A 17,666-nucleotide genomic window follows, 5' to 3' on the forward strand; every position below is an offset into this window, starting at 1 on the left:
CTGACTCATATTATTACATAGACACAAATTGACAGAAGCCAGTAACAGCTGCTCAACTACAGTATTATTCAAAGTTGTTTTAAAAGGGGAATTGGTAACCAAAAAAATGCTCGCAATATGTCAATGTTTTAAAAAGTGAACACAGTTTGTAATTTTGGTATTTGAGCAAGAAACACAAACGTCACTGCACATGCTTTGCTCTCGCGGGCCACATAAAACGATGTGGCGGGCCGGATCGGGGGCACCGGTCCCCCAGTTTGACACCATCTTGTAAACCATCGATACCAGGGTTCTACCGCCGATCCCAACTAAGACGACGACCGAAACTTGGGTTTGGGGTTGTGTCGATATACCCCAACAGGCTGAGGCGCGTTGTGACGTCAGAGCGAGTGTCGACGTGTATCGTGACGTCACAAGGCAAAAGGGCCCCCGTTTCGACACTTTTTTTTAACCCTCTACATTGTCTGCCAAACTACAACAATCAGTAAACAGTCTGCATAATTCTTTTAGAACCCTTTTACAACTGAAAAAAAAAAAAACCATTTGTTTGCTTGTCGTAGGTTTTCCCGGTACGCTTTTTGTTGCTAGGCAGATTTGCTCGCCTGTCTCCTCGGCGACCACGGGTGCTGCTGCCCATCACAACGTCCAAAAGTCTAAAGGAGCGCCACGAAAACAGCAGTAGTGCATAAGGATTATGATTTTTGTTTTAAATGTACAACTTACATTTCTGAACATTTTAATATATATATATACAATCCCTTTTATCATGCATTTAATTTTAAATGATGAATTGTTTACAACTATAAATAATTCACTATTCAATAAATTTTGTTTAAAAAAATACAAACAATTTAGGGTGGACATCCGCACTAATTTTCTTTGGACGCTTGCAAATTGCTACATTCTGGTGGTAAAATCTCCATTATATAAATTATTGTTATATACAGTATGTTACTATACACACACAAACTCACATGTCCGTTTGTTCTTCAAGTTGAAATCTGTGGAGAAGTTCAAACGGTAAGCACCTGTCACTAAAGAGTATCAACAACAGGTAGCACATTTCGTTTGATTCAAATTAGGATTCCTAAACGTACACATTCAAACTAACTATGCCATTAACTACGTAGAGAACAAAAATGGCTTTTGAAAAATAAAATAAAATAAAATAAATCAAGTGTGTTGATCCCCTTCTATTGAGGTGGGAAAATACACAGAATGCTCTTTTTTCCCCATTGTTCAATTTATGAACACTAATAACTAAAAGCAACATTGCACCATCATCATACGTGATGTTATCTAAATAGAAGAACATAAAAGTTGAGCTGAGATAAGAAAGCAGAGGTTGTGTTTTTTTGCATTAAGTATTTTAATAGTCTGACAGCTTTGGCCCAAAAAACAAAACAAAACAGCGACTTGCAAAACTCTTCTTTTAAAAATGCTACTCACAACGCCACAGATGAATAAGAGAAACAATTAAAAAAAAAAAAAAACACCAAATAAAATCCATCGAAGGTCTTGACGGGACATCTGCGGTCGTCACAAACTGAAGTCGAGACTTCATTAGCTGAGAGACAGAAACAGCTGTGTTAGCGCTTAAAAAGCTTTGATACAAATCGCCGCTGTTGGGTGAAGAAAATCACTTTTCAGGAAACTAAAAAAAAAAGGCCACCTTGTTTTAATACTTGACCAAAGCATACAAACTCTGGTTACCTCATCTTCCCAAACTTTCTCGAAGGCCCCTAGGCCTTAAAGGATGCAATAAATAAAACAATGAGCCGACTACGCAGTCTAACGGGCAGAAATCAATCTGCACGCACCTACCTTCGTGGCTGACCTCTTTCTTCTGCACCGAACAGTTTCTTCCCTCTTGCCATTAACGTCTTAAAACAGTTAACTTACAATTCCATCGTAACATGCTGTCGATTTTGTCTTGAAATTGTCGTCACATCTCTGTCGGGACACGTCTACATTATTCGCACACTCACTGTAGTATTTGCATATCTGTTGTTGACCAATACTGGCCACTCGTGCTTGAGAACTATCTGCACAATTTGCACAATTGTCACTGGAGCGGATTATTGCACTTTTAGTCATTACAAGCAGCTCTAAATTGCCTGAGGACTCTGCATCATTTGCACAATTGTCAAAAACAAAAAAATAAAGTATCAGTATTAGCACATTATCAATAACCGTTCATTGCCAGTGACTCTCCATAGTGTTTTTACAACTCACTTGGCAAATAAGGATTTTGATTCTGAAGGATTACGAGTCCATTTTTCTTTTAACCAAACAGGCTTATTGAAATGGATCTAACATAACTATTCTCACTTATTGTCAAAAAAATAAATAATCCAGACTTTCGATCTTGAGGTGACATAATGCCGCACAGCACCCGCAGTGAGGGAAGACAGAAAGTTCATAGATTTGTTCTCAAGCTATTTTCTGCCCTTTACATTTTTTCATAATGTGTAAAAATAACAGATGATGTGGGGACATTAATAGTACGGATTTGTAATGTGATTCTTTTTTCAAATTAAGCATATTTGGACATACGAGGTTTCCAACCGACAGCGTCTTTATTCGATAAAGGTGGTCGGTCACCTGCTCTGTGTCTTGGTCCACTTCAGGGCGTGTCTGGGAGGCACAGACGCGCTGGGGTGGAAGAAGGTGCAGCCGTCTCGGTTACACTGGCCGGCGAAGTGACATGGCTGCCGGGAGATGGGGGGGGACAAAACCAAACTAAAAATCTGACCGCACAGCAGGGGCTTGTTTGTTCGGTGCTCAGACAAAACATGGCAGGAAAGCAGATTTTCGGGCACAATAATAAAGCAGGCTATGGCAACGAGTGCTGCCGTGTTTCTATGACAACAAGAGCATGAACTGCTACACCCAAAAGTGGAACACAAAGTTGAGTTCAACCAACATTTTCAGTAAAAAGTGTAAGTAACCCATCGAAAGGCAGAGACTTCAGATCAGTGCGCATCCACAATCGTGCTTGTTTTTTCTGATGTGTCATGATAATCATAGATCAGGTAACGGAACTTACTGCCACACCGGAAAAGCTCATAAGGAAGAGTGAAAATGACCACAAAAGCTTGCCCCCCAACAAAACATGTTTTCTGTTACTCTGTATTGCAACAAACTTGTCTTAATGAAAGTTGGAGAAACCATTTTTGGACACTGATGAGATTTCAGGTATTATTCCAAACAAACTCACATGTCACTTGCACACAGGACAATAAAGCCAATCAGTGTTTCTAAATAAGACAAATAGTTTGTAACAGGCGCTCATGAGCATGCCCCATCAAAGAAAGTGTTACCTTAGGATGATAAAAAGGGCAGTCCATCTTCTTGCACTGTGGGAAGAAGCGGCACGTGCTCACTGTTTGCGCTGGTGGTGCGACTGTTGGGAGGGGAAAGGGCTTTTGCGTTAGGGACAGACGACGACGGGGGTTTCCGAAACATTTGGGCGCAGCACCTGGCCGAGCGGGCGGGGCCACGGCGCCCCTGCGGCTCACGTGGGTGTACGGACAGTCGGGCTTGCTGCACCTGCCGTCGTATTTACAGTTGGGGTGGATGAAACGGCATTTGTCGCCGAACTTGCACGTGGGGAACGTCCTGCGGCACAAATGCAGCGTTTGAAGCAGAAGAAAACAAAAACATACAGGCAACTGCTGCTACATCAAAGTCATCTAAGCCATGCTTTTCTTTCTTTTCCTCAATCATTTTATATGATGGTCTCCCAATTTTCCTGACTGTGACAGTGAGTCAAGAGCTTTGTCATATGTTGAAGTTTGTTTAATAACTGTCGACTATGTGGGAGAGGTGAAACGATTGAACAAAAAGTTTAGATATGGTCTCTATATACCGCAGCTTTGTACTTGTAGCAGCCGAGCCTGGAGGATGCGTGCCCTGCGAAAAAGGGGTCGGGTGTTCGGATTAGCGAAATCACGCACTTGCACGCCCTGGTCGGGTGATGATAGGCACACTCGTCTCCGCTCTTGCACACCGGCCAGAACTTGCAGCGCTCCATCACTTTCTGCTTCTTCAAAGGCGCCGAGTCGACGTCGAGCATCTCCGCTTCCGTGGCGTCCGCTGATCAAAGACGCGTGAGGCAAAACAACTCATTCTTGTGATCAGGTAACGGTAACATCATTTATTCTTCTAATGTAGCTAAATGAGCAACAACCTTAATCAGCATACTACTTTGAAAGTCAAATTAATCAACAAGCTGATTTATTTATTTGTATTTTATTTTTTTTTTTAAAAACAGATCTGACACGAATGAAGCTTATTTCTCAACCTCCCAGCGACAGGGCCCCTTGCAGTCTTTGAAGGACGCCGACTTTGGATTTGACAGGCTTGGAGGGCGGCCTGACGTCGTCCAGCTCCACGTCCGACTCCGCCGGGTTTCCCGGCGGGCTCGGGACCCCCTCCAGCGTCACGATGAACTTGGGGCTGGAGGAGAGCTCCTTCTCCTTGCTGGTTGCAAATGACAAGACTCAAATCTAAGGCTACGTACGTCTTTCTATTATCAAAATAAATGGCAAGCGGAAACACATTTATTGGATATCGTGTGCATGCCAAAGCAACAAATGGTTTTCAGAAAAGGCAAAACTAACGAGAAAAAAACGGACGGCGGCGAGCGCACCTGGCTTGCACGGTGCGCGGTAGAGCGGCCTCGTCCCCCCGCTTGCCGTCCGGCTGCGGGCGACTCACGATGAAGGAGCGCGTGTCGAACCGCTTCGTCCCGCCGCCCGCTGCGCAGAAAACACGAACAACGCTTCTGCAACAACTCAATGGACTGGTTGCCAGGCTAATAAGCGTCACACACGCACACATTCTCACCTTTGGACAATTTAGTGTGTTCGCTGACCTGTACGCGCACGTTTTCAAGCACAGGGAAAACATGCGAGCTTTTAAACCCGGACCCTCTCAATTGTGGGGCAGATGGGGATAACCGCGACACCATAATGCTGACCCGAGTACAACTGATTTAGTTTAAAAATAATACTCACAATCATCACTCTTGTCTCCATTGTTGCGCTGCGCTAAGTCTGACGGCGCATTTGAAGCCGCAGATCTGGCTGGAGCTGATGGGAAACGTTCGTTACTTTCACATTTCCAGCGAGCAACCGAGCGCCAACGATTCATGAATGGGAAAACTATTCAGAGATTTTTGCATTTGGCGACTTCCTGATTAACGGCGGATGGAAACAGACGGGAGGTGCCAGAATGATTCTGGGGGTTGGTATCATATTCACTCACATGCTTAAAAAAAATAAAACAAATAAGCACCCTCATCAAGACCATTACCCAAAACAGGATGGAATGGAACACAATTGGTTGCTGCAGAGTCATTGATACTTCACACACATTTTACATTCTTGTTCAACAAGTCATATTGCCAACTGCGAAAAAAGGCTCATAAAACAAAGACTTTTGCAAAGTCAGAATGGAAAATCCTTTGCAGGGCAAGCAACTATAAAGCTGAAACCAGATGTTTACAATTAGACCTTTTTTCTTAGTCTGACATGAAAATCAGACCAATAATGGTTTAAACGGCAGCGGTAAAGCTCCTCTGGAAAATTTCGGGCTTTGGAGACAGACGGCGCGGGTTCGAGTCCCTTGCTTGTAGATGCCACAAGATGGCAGCGAAGCAGTAATTCTGTCCAAATGAGGGAGTTGCGGAGTTCAACTCGCTGCAACAAAATACTTTGACAGCAAGATGTTACAAGATGGCGGGAAAGGTCTATTTTTGTCCAAACCAAACTCCTCAACTTACTTCAATATTGTTACATGACACCAAGATGCCACAAGATGGTGCCAAAGTAATAGTTACCACAAAATCAGCAAACGGTTCACTTTTTCCGTGAATAACAGAAAATTGTCCGTCCGCAGCACACCCCAGAAAAATCTGCGAATGTGAATTCACAAATGCCGAGCCCCAAATACACGGCGGTTGACTGCATGCAGGACATGACTGGAAGCAGATACCGAGAGCACTGCCGGGCCGCTCTTCGGGCGTGTACCCCGGCCCCCCGCCGGCCTCGCCGCGCAGGTGCCGGCGCACCAGCTGGACGGCGGCCGTCATCTGGTCGGCTCGGGCCGAGCGGGCTCGCGGGGCCACGGGAACCGTCCGCCTCTGCGGCGCTGGGGGCGGGCGGGGCGAGACGGCAGTCAGGTGACGTGAAGACGTGAAAAGCAGAAGGGTCGACGAGGGCACGACGGGGGACCTACCTATCGGGAAGGCGGTCGTCTTGTTGATGGAGTCCTGCGCCTCGGAGATGGCCTTCAGGATCAGATTCCTGTTGGCCTGCTTGGCCGGCGGGAGGGTCGGCCTGAAACAAGAGAAGGGCAATCAACGTAAAGGCCGCGGGCACGCTCGCACCGCGTAAGGTGCGGCGAGCACGACACGCTCGCCGGCTCATCGTGATAACAGGGTTCCTACGCATTTGAGATTTCAAAATCCCACACTTTGCGTAGCAAACCGGTGACAAGTGTAAAAGGCACAAGAGAGCGAAACGAATGGAAAAGCAAACTGACTTTCGTTCCGGTTTGGACGGTAGCGACACCCGACTGGACAGGCCTCGGCCCGCGTAGCTCGCGTCCTCGTCCTCCTCCTCGCTGTCGTCGTCCATGTCGTCGCTTTCCTCGTCCGAGTCGCGGTTCACTTGCACCACCGAGCTCACCGCGGGCGCCTTGCGTTTCCGTGACAACTCCTCCTGAAGACCATCGACAACATTCTTAACAGTCTTTTCAACTGATCGTTGTCGTCCTCATCCAGCGGCCGGGAGCATTTATTTACTCAACTCTATAAAACATCAGCCATCTATGAGGAGTAAGGCATTTACTTCTATTGTCTTTAGTTGTACCAACATTTTTATTCATTTGTTTGCCAATAAGTAATGTTTCATTGGCAATGAAGTAACCCCCAGCTTCACACGTCAAACTGTACCATGTTTTTTTTTAAACTCATTTTTGTTGTTCCTATGCATACAGTACAATAATTAATATTTAATTAGCAGTAAAGCAGCACTTTATTCAGACGCCACGTCAACAAAACATTTTTTTTAACCTTGTATAACGTCCTCCTGCGGTACGACAGTCGAAACTAAAGTTTACATAATTCATTATAAGCCTTGACAATAATTTAACATTTGATTTAGTGAGTGGGATTGGCAGAATTGTTCACTTGCCAACCCGTTTCGTCGGCGACAGCCGCTAGCAAGCAAAACGGAGAAAAGTATGGTACGACGCTTATCTATTGCACAAAATAAAAGATGAATTTCAAAATAAAGCAGCACTCTCCATTTTGAAGTACAGCTTTAAAGATGCCACATGAGCAGATCAGAGCACATTTTATTTGACTCTCACGTCATGTGCTTATGCAACCCTCTCGTTGATCTTCCTAATTTACGAGCACACGGACAGTCTTCGCAAATCATCGCCAACCAATTCTCGTACCTTGACGGACCCGCCCTTGGAGGTTCTGCCGCTCCCGCCGTCTTGATGCCGCCCGTGCAAGGAACCTTCTGCGGAACGCGACGCGTTGCTCAGCTTGCTCTGGCCCGGCCTGTAGAGCTCCACGGACGGCCGACCGGCGGCGCCCCGCGCGCCTCTCGGTGCGGCGGCCGCCTCGGCGGGGTCCTCGCCGAAGTCGTCGTCCGTCTCCGGCTTGATGTCGATGACCGCCTCGGAGGGGAGGAGCTCCACGAGGGGCTTGACGGCGGACGTCAGGCGGGACGAGCCCAAATCGGCGCTGGGCCTCCTGTCGGCAAATACGGCGACAGACGGACTCGAGAGTCAAGGTGGAAACTGCTGCAGGCAATACGGGAAGTCTGCGCGTCGAAAACAGCTGGCAGTCAATCAGTTCACCGAGAAAAATAGCACTGAATAAAAGACGACGGCAAGAAATAAACTGGTTTTATGAAATGTACTAACCGTACATAATGTGAGATTTGTATTGGATGTGTGCCTTTAAGGGGCGTGGCCTATTGCATGAGATGAGAAGATGGCGCCTACCAGTGTGGTTGCCTCGGTAACGCGCTCTCTAGTATTGTCTTTGTTTTTGTGTTTTTTGTCCGTCTTTGGAGACCTTACACGACTCACTTACACAAGGGGAGACCTGCTAACCATCAAGGAGGCTACTCCGGACTTTCTGTCACCAACTTTCGAAAATCCGCTCAGTTTTTTCCCCCGAGTTACTCACCGGAGAGGCGTCCGCGGTTTTCGGCGCACGGAGGCGGAAGCGGCGCCACAGAGGAAAACGAGCCGGCATTCAGGTGAAACTCCGCAAGAGAGGACACAGATTGGCGTTCCCGTCGATCCACCTCGCGAATGTACGCTCCCTACCCAACAAAATGGACGAGCTTCATCTTCTGTTAAAGACCGGTAAAGACTTCGGACGTTCCGCGGCCATGCGCTTCACGGAGACCCGGCTTTGCGACGCCGTACCCGATGGCGCCGTCGCGCTTCCCGGCTTCAACATTCATCGAGCGGACCGCGACACGGAATCATCGGGGAAAACGAAGGGCGGCGGGATATGCCTCCATATCAACGAAAAATGGTGTACGGACGTCACGGTGCTCAGCACACACTGCAGCCCGCATTTGGAGTCGCTGTTTTTGAACTGTAAACCAGTCTACTCGCCACGTGAGTTTGCATCGTTTATACTGGCTGGAGTCTATATTACACCGCAAGCTAACACGAACGCCGCATTGCTAACGCTCGCCGAACAAGTCAACGAAATTGAAAAAAAAACACCCGGACTCACCCCTCATTATTCTCGGGGACTTTAACAAAGCTAAACTCAACCACGAACTCCCTAAATACAAGCGGCACATCGACTGTCCTACCAGGGAAAATAATACTTTAGACCACCGCTACACTACGGTAAAAAACGCATACCGTGCTATACCTCGTGCAGCCCTGGGCTCGTCCGATCACTGCTTAATTCACTTAATACCGACGTACAAGCGAGAACTTAAATGTGCGAAGCCTACAGTGAAAACAGTCAAAAAGTGGACCAATGAAGCCAAGATGGAACTTCAAAGCTGTTTAGACCTGCACAGACTGGAGTGTCTTTGAAAATTCAGCCGGCAGCCTGGATGAATATACGGACACTGTCACATCCTATATTAGTTTCTGTGAAGATGTGTGTGTACCAACAAAGTCATTTCGCACATTCAACAACCACAAGCCGTGGTTCACTGCTAAACTTAAGCAGCTTCGCCAAGCTAAGGAAGATGCATATCAGAGCGGGGACAGGGCCCTGTATAATCGAGCTAGAAACCAGCTGACTAAAGAAATGTTCAACGCAAACTAGAACTAGTAGACATTCCAACAGCTTCTTCCCTCTTGCGATCAACTTCTTAAACACCTAACCTATAATTCCATTACAATAAGCTGGCAATTTTTTGACTTGAGTTCGTTGTCACATTTCTGTGGGGCCAATTATGGATTACTCGTGCACTCACTGTAGTTGTCTCGCCATTCTGCACTATTTGCATATACTGGCCGCTCATGCCAGAGTAGCATCTGCTCCATTTGCACACTGACTGAGGAGTATCTGTAACATTTGCACAACCAACTTTGTCCCAGATGATCGCACTACTCGTCACTCGAAACCGCATCCACTCCTTGAAGTCTCAGCGCCCTTTGCACAACGGTCATTGCGCCGGACTATTGCAATATTAGTCGTTCGAACTGCTCTAAGTGCTAGAGGACTCTGCATCTTTTTGCACAATTGTTTTTTTGTCAATGTCTTTATGTCCCCAAAGTGTTCTGTAAATTGACTGTCTGTTGTACTAGAGCGGCTCCAACTACCGGAGACAAATTCCTTGTGTGTTTGGACATACTTGGCAAATAAAGATGATTCTGATTCTGATTCTGATGATGTCAGAACCTGGAGTCCGGTTGGCCAATTAGGCTCCGTTCACACTGCGGGGCATGATGCGTAATTCAGATTTTTTTTGGGTTAAAGCCGATCTTTTCATGCAGTGGTTCACGTTACAAAAACAAAAGCGAGGCGGCTTGTCGATGCGGCGCGGCCCCTCGCAGAGGTCTCGTCGTGACGCGTTTGTGGCGATTTGGAGGACTTTGTGCAACCGAAGCCAACATTTTCTTCTCTTTATCCGTTCTGAAGCATCTTCTTTTCTGCTGCTTCGTCCGCCGTTATCATTTCGTGGCGCGTCCGTTTCGGCGAACAATTGTGACATTTGTCGCCTTTTGATGACGTGTTAGAGCGGTCCGACTGCACTCGCGTGGGATACATAACCGATTTATGTCCACATACGAAAGAGGCCCGGGTCGGATATTGGGGGGGGGGGGGAATTCCGGAATTGACCTGCAGTGTGAACATAGCCTCCGTGTGCGTGAGAGCTTTTGGACGTGAGTTGCGGCCTACGGCAGCTCCTTGCGAGGCTTCTCATTTTGTATTTGTGCGTTTGGCTGTTCATCATGGTTAATAAACAGCTGAGAGCACGTCAGGAGCTGGCTCATAACTAACATTTTGGCCGGCAACACAAATAGAAGTCAAGGTACCCTGTAAAGTTGAGCGTTTTTTTTCATTTGTGCATTTTAGTCACCTGCTGTCGTGGGCGGACCTGCGCGATTCCGTCCTGTCAGAGCGAGGGTTGGACTTGAACTCGTCCGTCCTCGTGGCAGGCAAGCTGCCGATTGACTGCGGCTCGTGTCTGGCGGAGGAGGGCTCTGCAATGTATAAATCCGGATTGTGACTTGACTCGAGTCCACGTTAACCTATGCTGAAGTCTCCCATACGGACAAGATGATGGGATGCCCGCAAGGAGCGGGGGAAAGTTATCGAGTGTGACCTACCCACTGCAACTGTTCTTAACTTGTCCAGGACGCCGTGCAGCCTCAAACGAATCAAGCGATGTTATTAAAACGACAGAAGCCGCACAGAAGAGCAAACAATTAGTGTCGTCATACCAGGCTGTGAACTTGACGGTGTTGTTTCCCAGAAAAAGCGAGAGATCGTCAGCCATCTGCTGGGAGGTTTTCTTGTTGGCGACCATCACCATGATGTAATCCGGGAGTTCCTCGTCTGTAAAGACCCAAATGGAAGTCAAGCGCAGCGTTGGGTAAGATGTTGTGCGATTGTGTACACCGGGCCCTCGGTTTACCGTGGTCCCGACATACGAGGTTAACGACAACACGTGTGGAACTATTTGCCGTAAGAATACATCATGGGGCACGAGACACGATCTGTTACCACCGTTCCTATTTTACTTCCATATTTATATTTTTACGCCGGCACAGTGGCTAACCCTTAGCACATCTGCCTCACAGGTGTATTGGAGACTCTAAATTGCCCGTAGGCGTGAATGTGAGCGCGAGTAGTTGTTTGTTTATATGTGCGATTGGCCGGCGACCGGTTCAGGGTGTACCCCGCCTCTCGCCCGAAGACGGCCGGCGGGATAAACTCCAGCAGCCCGCGAAAATGGATGGATGATATTTTTTACCTGTGTGCATGTGTGTATGGAGTGGATTAATTGTAGTGGTGTAAACCACTTTGACTTGCATTTCATTGTTTGGAAAGTGCTGTGTCAATAAAGTTTACTTGATTGCGATATTTTCCGCATATGTATTTGTATATCCCTTAATCACAAAAGTTGACAAAGACTGACGTCATCCCCCGACCTAAACCCCCCCCAATCGGGCGAGCAAAAATGGCAAACCCATTTTCTACTTGACGAACTACTGCGGTTTGGCAGCTTTGCGATAAACTACGGCGCGTTGACTAACTGAATTCGTTCCTCCAAGACTGTTTGTGATGTAAGCACGTGTACTGCCGTTATGTTTTCAAGGGCTACTTGTGAACAACCCATGTTTATTGTTCTTAAATTCCATAAACGTGGGTCGCGGTGTAACAACAGTCGCGAGCCACTTGCCTGCGATTCTGACTTCATGTACGAATGCGTTCGGGACGGCGCTCCGACTTACCGATGTAGGCGCCGAGCTCTTGGAGCTTGCCTTTGATAGCAGCCTGCAAACAGAGCGCAACACAAACCGGTTACCAGGCTGCGCCCAATGAAGACCTTCCTTCCTCTTCTGCGGCGGAGCCACGACGCGCCGCCAATGTCGTGCTTGAGCTCGTTGGAAACACAACGTACATATCGACAACTTATTGGCTTGTAACCGAACGCCCTGTTGCCATTTTGCCCGGCAACCGACTAATGCCGCAAGCTAAGCAACGTCGCCACCACAGTTACCAATTAAATCCGCAACTTCGCTGTCACGCATCTCGTATGTTCTTGCTACTCACTCTTATTTTCTTGCTGATTTCCGTCCCTATCTCCATGGCTGCACTTTAGAGTGAAAGTGGACGCAGACGAGCTACAACGTTAGCAACCTGCTAGCTTCGAGCGCTAACTACCGGAACGACGTCACAGAGAATGGCGGAAGGCGGCAGGAGTGGAGGTGGAATGGAATGGTGCGTTTCGGTTCAACCATGAAGCGGGAAAACACAATTTTTTTTAACGCCTGTACAAATAGTTCTAATGAACAACTGTAGTTTTCCTTTTTTTTTTTGCTTTTATCACGATTCAACGACGAGGGCATTTAGTATTCATACATGAAAAGCTTAATTGACTTTCAAGTTCATTTATCGAGTGTGTAAGAGGTCACATGGCCGTAATTGTGGTTGTAACGACGGACCTGAATGCGTCCTAACAGAACGTTGATCCCTGCACAATCTGCACAGCGACAGGAGAGGGCGCCATATTGTTACCCAGCTTGAGATCTCGTCATGGCCAGTGAGTGAACTATAAAAAGTAGACTCCAAATAGTTGTAATTAATTAATTAAACCAAGTCCGCCAAGAAGAGGCTGGTCGTGCGTTGACGAGTTTAAAAAAAAAAAAAAAATCTATCAACATTTTGACTCAAAGCTGACTTTGCCCGCTGTAGTTCTCAGTGACTCAACTTGAGTGAGAAACGTGAAGTTGGTAATAATGTAATCTTTCCAAGATTTACATTTTTTATTTTAGTTTTATATTTTGGTAAAACTGTTGTTTGGTCATTCACGGAAACTTTGAATGTCTTGTACTTCTTATACTTGCCACAAGATGGCGAAAGAAACACTGAAATACAAAGATAGGGTCATTTCGGGAAACTGCTCAATTTCACGAATTTATTGACGATGATCTCATACTCTGACTGGTAAACAGAAACCAAGTTTGAGGAATCTGCCTGTCCAAATAAAAATCCAACACAATAATAACGTAATAAAAAGTGTTGATTGCATTACAAAGTGTATTGTTGTAGTTTGCAGTGATGTAGTGTACTGTAGAATGGCAGTGTGTATAGTATGTCATGTAAAGTGAAAGAAAAGTTCATCTCCACGTGTTCTGCCCCAAAGATGGTTTCCCGTTTTGCAGGTTTTCACCAGCGGGAAGGATCTGGCCGGCCGTCTGGACGAGCGTCCGTCTAACGCGAGCCCGCTTGCCCGCTTGTCTGCGCCCATCAAAGCCAACACGAGACATCTGGCATCATCCATCCATCCATCCATCCATCCATCCATCCATCCATTTTCTGAGCCGCTTCTCCTCACGCGGGTCGCGGTTAGGGTTAGGGTTATCCGAGCTGTCGTCGGGCAGGAGGCGGGGTACGCCCCTGAACTGGTTGCCAGCCCATCGCAGGCCACATAGAAACAAACAAGCATTCGCACTCACATTCACACCTACGGGCAATTCAGAGTCTCCAATGAATGCATGTTTTTGGGATGTGGGAGGAAAGCGGAGTGCCCGGAGAAAAGCCACGCAGGCACGGCGAGAACATGCAAACTCCACACAGGCGGGGCCCCGCGGGGATTGAACCCCGGTCCTCAGAACTGTGAGGTCATAAGCCTTCTAATAAAGTGACCTTCTTGATGTTTTTCTTAACAGTTCTTACATACAGGTATTTATTACCCACCATGATGTTAGAAATGAAAGAAGCAAAAAAAGTGAAGAAGCAGGAAGGAGTTTCTGATCCTCTTTGTTACTCTACTTAAGTAGATTGTTCAGGTATCTGTACTTTCCATTAGTGTTTACTTATCTGATGACTTAAATGAGTTAAAATACATGAGTTGAATTAGTATCTGCACTTCTACTTGAGTGCGAGTCCTTTTGCTACCTGCCACTTGCAGCGCCACTCCGTCTTTCGCCTCGGGGCCGAAAAAGATGATTGCAGGACGCAGTAACTTGTTTTCACCACTCAGGGGCGGTAAAACCAGCAATGCGCCACAACCACGCGTGACCTTTTGACCTGATGGCCCTTAAACAGAGTGAGTTCAACTGGAATGTGACAAGTGGACTGTAATTCTTTAGCTTTTGTGCAGTTTGACATGAGAATGTCAGAAAGCTCTTATTAAGATACCTGGGAATGTTTTTGAAATGTTCCTTATTTTATACGATCAGCTTTTGTGGGTTGGATTCGATTTTTTTTTTCAACAGCTCCCCTGAGCTTTTCGATTGGCAACGGGCCAGATCGAGGACTCAGTAGGTCGCCTTCCGCGACAGGCTTTAAATAAGTCAGTGAGGCGTCGCAAAGTTGATTAGAGCCGATTCGCGTGCGCCGCACTCAGAGCCGTCCCTAATGTTTTGGTTACCTCACTGATGGACAAGGGACGCTATAACGTGTGTGATACAACCGCAATAGTAGACATAGTTGCAGGAATAACTCACTGGCTGATCATATTACAGTTAAAAAAAAACCATTTCAACTGGCCGTCCGGTTTTTCTCAAAAACTCACCTAAGGCAAGAAAAGTAGTGCTTTGCCGCCATCTTGGTACCAAGAAACTAGGTTGAGGTAAGTTGAGGAGCTTCATTTTGACGAGAGTAGTGCTTTCCCGCCATCTTGTGGCCTCAATCTTTTCCTCAGGATTTCTGTCTTTGCACATTTTGAATCTCAAGGTGGAGGTGTACCTCACGAACTCTGGCATTACCAGATAACTATTAACCCTTTGTTGCCCACTGACTGTTATTTTTTTGTGTTTTTTTTTTCGTCAACGTCTTCGTGTCTCCAAAGCGTTCTCTGTCAATTGACCGTCTGTCGTCGTACTCGAGCGGCTCCGACGACCGGAGACAAATTCCTTGTGTGTTTTTTGGACATACCTGTCAAATAAAGACGATTCCGATTCTGCAATGTCTGATGACTTGCAAATGATCCCGGTGCTGCAAACTGCCTCATTTCGGTAAACTTTCACTTCAAGGTACTCCAAACGTTTTTGTGCGTTCTCCTCATTTAGCTCGCGATGACGCAGCATCAGGAGCAAGCGGGGTTCGGCATCTTGCTCGAGCACACTTTTCCATTTCCATTGAACTGTAATGAACATCACCGCCTCACGATATTATTCAATGACATTATAACCACATCGTCATTCTGTAAACTTGTTTGCGAAGCGGGCGGCCCGTCATCACAACGAACTTTCTGCACGCTTTTCTTTTGTTTTGTTGTTTTTTTACGGCAGGGTGGGGCGGGTTCCATTTACGTGACTGTACGTCTGCACGTTATTTGTGTTAAGGGTCCTCACACGCTGACCTTGGAAGTTAAGCATTCCCTAAAACCGCCGTAACAATAACCTCCAGGCACGTAAAAACAAAAAGTGCCTTATTAACAAATGCTCTGCACTTGCAGTCACTTTGCAGTTTGCTTTAATGTCACCGTAAATGGGATTTTGTTAACTTTTACCCAGTGCTGTGTCTTGTAAGCTCATTATTTATTGAAAGAAATTTCAAAAATGAATGAGAAAAAGAAGCAAAACCAAAAGATTTTGGTGGCGCACCAGGGCAGTTTTAATCTTCTTCTAAGGACCGAGCGTACGTGAGGCGGACTGACTTTGTTCTGAAGCAAGCTCTGCGGCCGTTTGGCTTTAATTAGCGCGCTAGCGGGTTTCTTGTCATCGCGGGGGGGGGGGGACCCACACTGGGCCAGTTTAGCACTCACGCTGATGAGCTAATCGCTTTTATTTGCTCTGATATACGATACTCGCTCGCATTCGATCCCAGTAATGCGGATTATGATTAAGGAGGAAGCGGATGAAAAAGTCCGTGTCGACAAAAAGCGATTCCCTAACTTGTGCGTCGGAACGCGCGCGAAAACCCAGAAAACGGCCGCGCCTCGAGATACGAGCGGTCTGACTTACGACTTTTTGAGATTGGAGCAGAGTCGTTCGGGCCGTCGCTTTGACTTGTGAGCGGAAACTTGGAAACTTTTCGTAGCGTGCGCAAAGGTTGGACCAAAGTATGAATCCTAAACTTCTCTCAGCAATGAACTCATTCAACGCTGTGGACGTTTTATTTTTGTCAACTGGAATCTCACCGTTTACTGCCATCGACGTGTACGGGGTACTCGTCGAGAATGTTTTTCAGCGGTTAAGCGTGGAAGAGAGTCTCGTCCAACTTGTCTGTGAAATTCAGCTTTGAAAACCACCGTAATGGCTAAGAGATCCCTGTAGATGGCGCCATTCCATCGCTCTGCATTAGAGATCAGCACAGCTTTCAATCTGTGAATCTCGACTCGTCACGTTGATCGCGAGGGAGCGAAAGGGGAACATGTTTCGGCACCTGACACTCGAACAGGCTATGTGTGGGTTTGATATAAACAGAGTGTGTGTCGCGTCGGTAGTAGAAAGCGTGTGTTGTGATTGTAAGAGAAGAAGACGCAGTTCGTGGAGTAAATGGCGAAGACCTCGTGCAAAAGTCAGCGTCGCTAATGACGCGTTTCCTAGTTGTACAACTGTAAAGAAAGAATTATTTCGCCATCAAAAGTTCTTTCTTGTTTCTGTTCTTTTATAGTTTGAGGTGTCACAAAAGGAAAAAGGATTAGCATCAAAGTCCATGTTCTGTTCGACGCGTTTATTTCTGTATTTATGTTTTGGCTCGTTTTCTCCACTTTTTAGCCGAAACCGGCGTTTCTGCTGCAAGCCAAAAATATTTTCCTGCCGATTACTGGGGAATAGAAAAAGCTAGAAACCACTCTTCTCTTCTTTTTTTTCCTGGGGGAAGAATGGCGTCTACTCTTTCTTTCTTTTGGTGCTTATATTGTCACAGTTTCTTGAAAGATCCGTAATATGGGAACTCTGCCTTGGAAATGTCTGGCAGTGAAGGAGTTAAAGTCCCGCAGCTTAATGCCGTCACGTGTGGAAAACAAGATGGAATAGCGAGGAAAACGAAGAAATCTGACTTGACAGCCAGCGTGCGACTTCAGGCTGGCGCAGCCGCTTTAGAGCGCCTCGTTGTTGCGGCGTAGAAAAGAGCGCGTCGAGCCGATGGGATATAATCCGGCCGCTGGGAGCTCTAAGCGCAAGTATTCCGCGGCGCAAACACGCAGGGATGTGTAGGCCGAAGAAAGATGCGTGGTACTGCATTTGATTGACAGTTCAAAGCCTCATTACAAGCACAGTGATTTGTATTTTTTGTTGTTGTAATCATTTAAATTTGTCCGCGACGTTAAGAACTCTTCTGCGCGGTGTGCCGATTTTCAAGACATTTTCACTTTGACCTGACAGGAGAACGAAGGAAGCCGTCGGAGCGTCCGGCGGTTTTGGTGCGCACGGTTCTTCGGTAGCCGATGGAAGGAGCTGGAAGGGAAAAAAAGGAGGTCTGGGATGCGGAGAGTCCACGAGAATGTTGTCCTCGAGAGCGGCTCGGGGGCTAC

At 46.7% G+C, this 17,666-nt stretch overlaps 1 protein-coding gene across 2 annotated transcripts; it reads right to left on the reverse strand.

Moving 5' to 3' along the window:
• Positions 1-1,274: 1,274 nt before the first annotated feature.
• zc3h14 (zinc finger CCCH-type containing 14) lies at positions 1,275-12,423 on the reverse strand. 2 transcript variants are annotated; one of them, XM_061704730.1, is made up of 17 exons: positions 12,293-12,423; positions 11,971-12,013; positions 10,957-11,071; positions 10,843-10,883; positions 10,593-10,716; positions 7,471-7,774; positions 6,550-6,728; positions 6,244-6,344; positions 6,001-6,156; positions 5,022-5,096; positions 4,655-4,763; positions 4,307-4,485; positions 3,960-4,098; positions 3,482-3,621; positions 3,324-3,406; positions 2,605-2,711; positions 1,275-1,567 (listed from the first exon to the last, which is right to left on the reverse strand). In XM_061704730.1, the coding sequence occupies exons 1-17, from the start codon at positions 12,326-12,328 to the stop codon at positions 1,564-1,566; spliced, it is 1,935 nt and encodes a 644-aa protein (XP_061560714.1). In that variant the 5' UTR covers positions 12,329-12,423; the 3' UTR covers positions 1,275-1,563. The 2 variants fall into 2 exon arrangements, with proteins under 2 accessions (XP_061560714.1, XP_061560715.1); XM_061704731.1 differs by lacking the exon at positions 6,001-6,156.
• Positions 12,424-17,666: the final 5,243 nt, after the last annotated feature.

The sequence above is a fragment of the Phycodurus eques genome, chromosome 18 (genome assembly GCF_024500275.1).
Source record: "Phycodurus eques isolate BA_2022a chromosome 18, UOR_Pequ_1.1, whole genome shotgun sequence".
In the NCBI taxonomy this organism is placed as follows: Eukaryota; Metazoa; Chordata; class Actinopteri; order Syngnathiformes; family Syngnathidae; genus Phycodurus; species Phycodurus eques.

Coding starts and splice junctions, on each gene's coding strand:
- zc3h14 (XM_061704730.1), bottom strand. CDS start 12,328: ATGGAGATAGGGACGGAAATCAGCAAGAAAATAAGA. Junction 6,729..7,470: donor CCAAGGGCGGGTCCGTCAAG/GTACGAGAATTG, acceptor GATGGTCTTCAG/GAGGAGTTGTCACGGAAACG. Junction 4,486..4,654: donor CCGCGCACCGTGCAAGCCAG/GTGCGCTCGCCG, acceptor ATTTGCAACCAG/CAAGGAGAAGGAGCTCTCCT.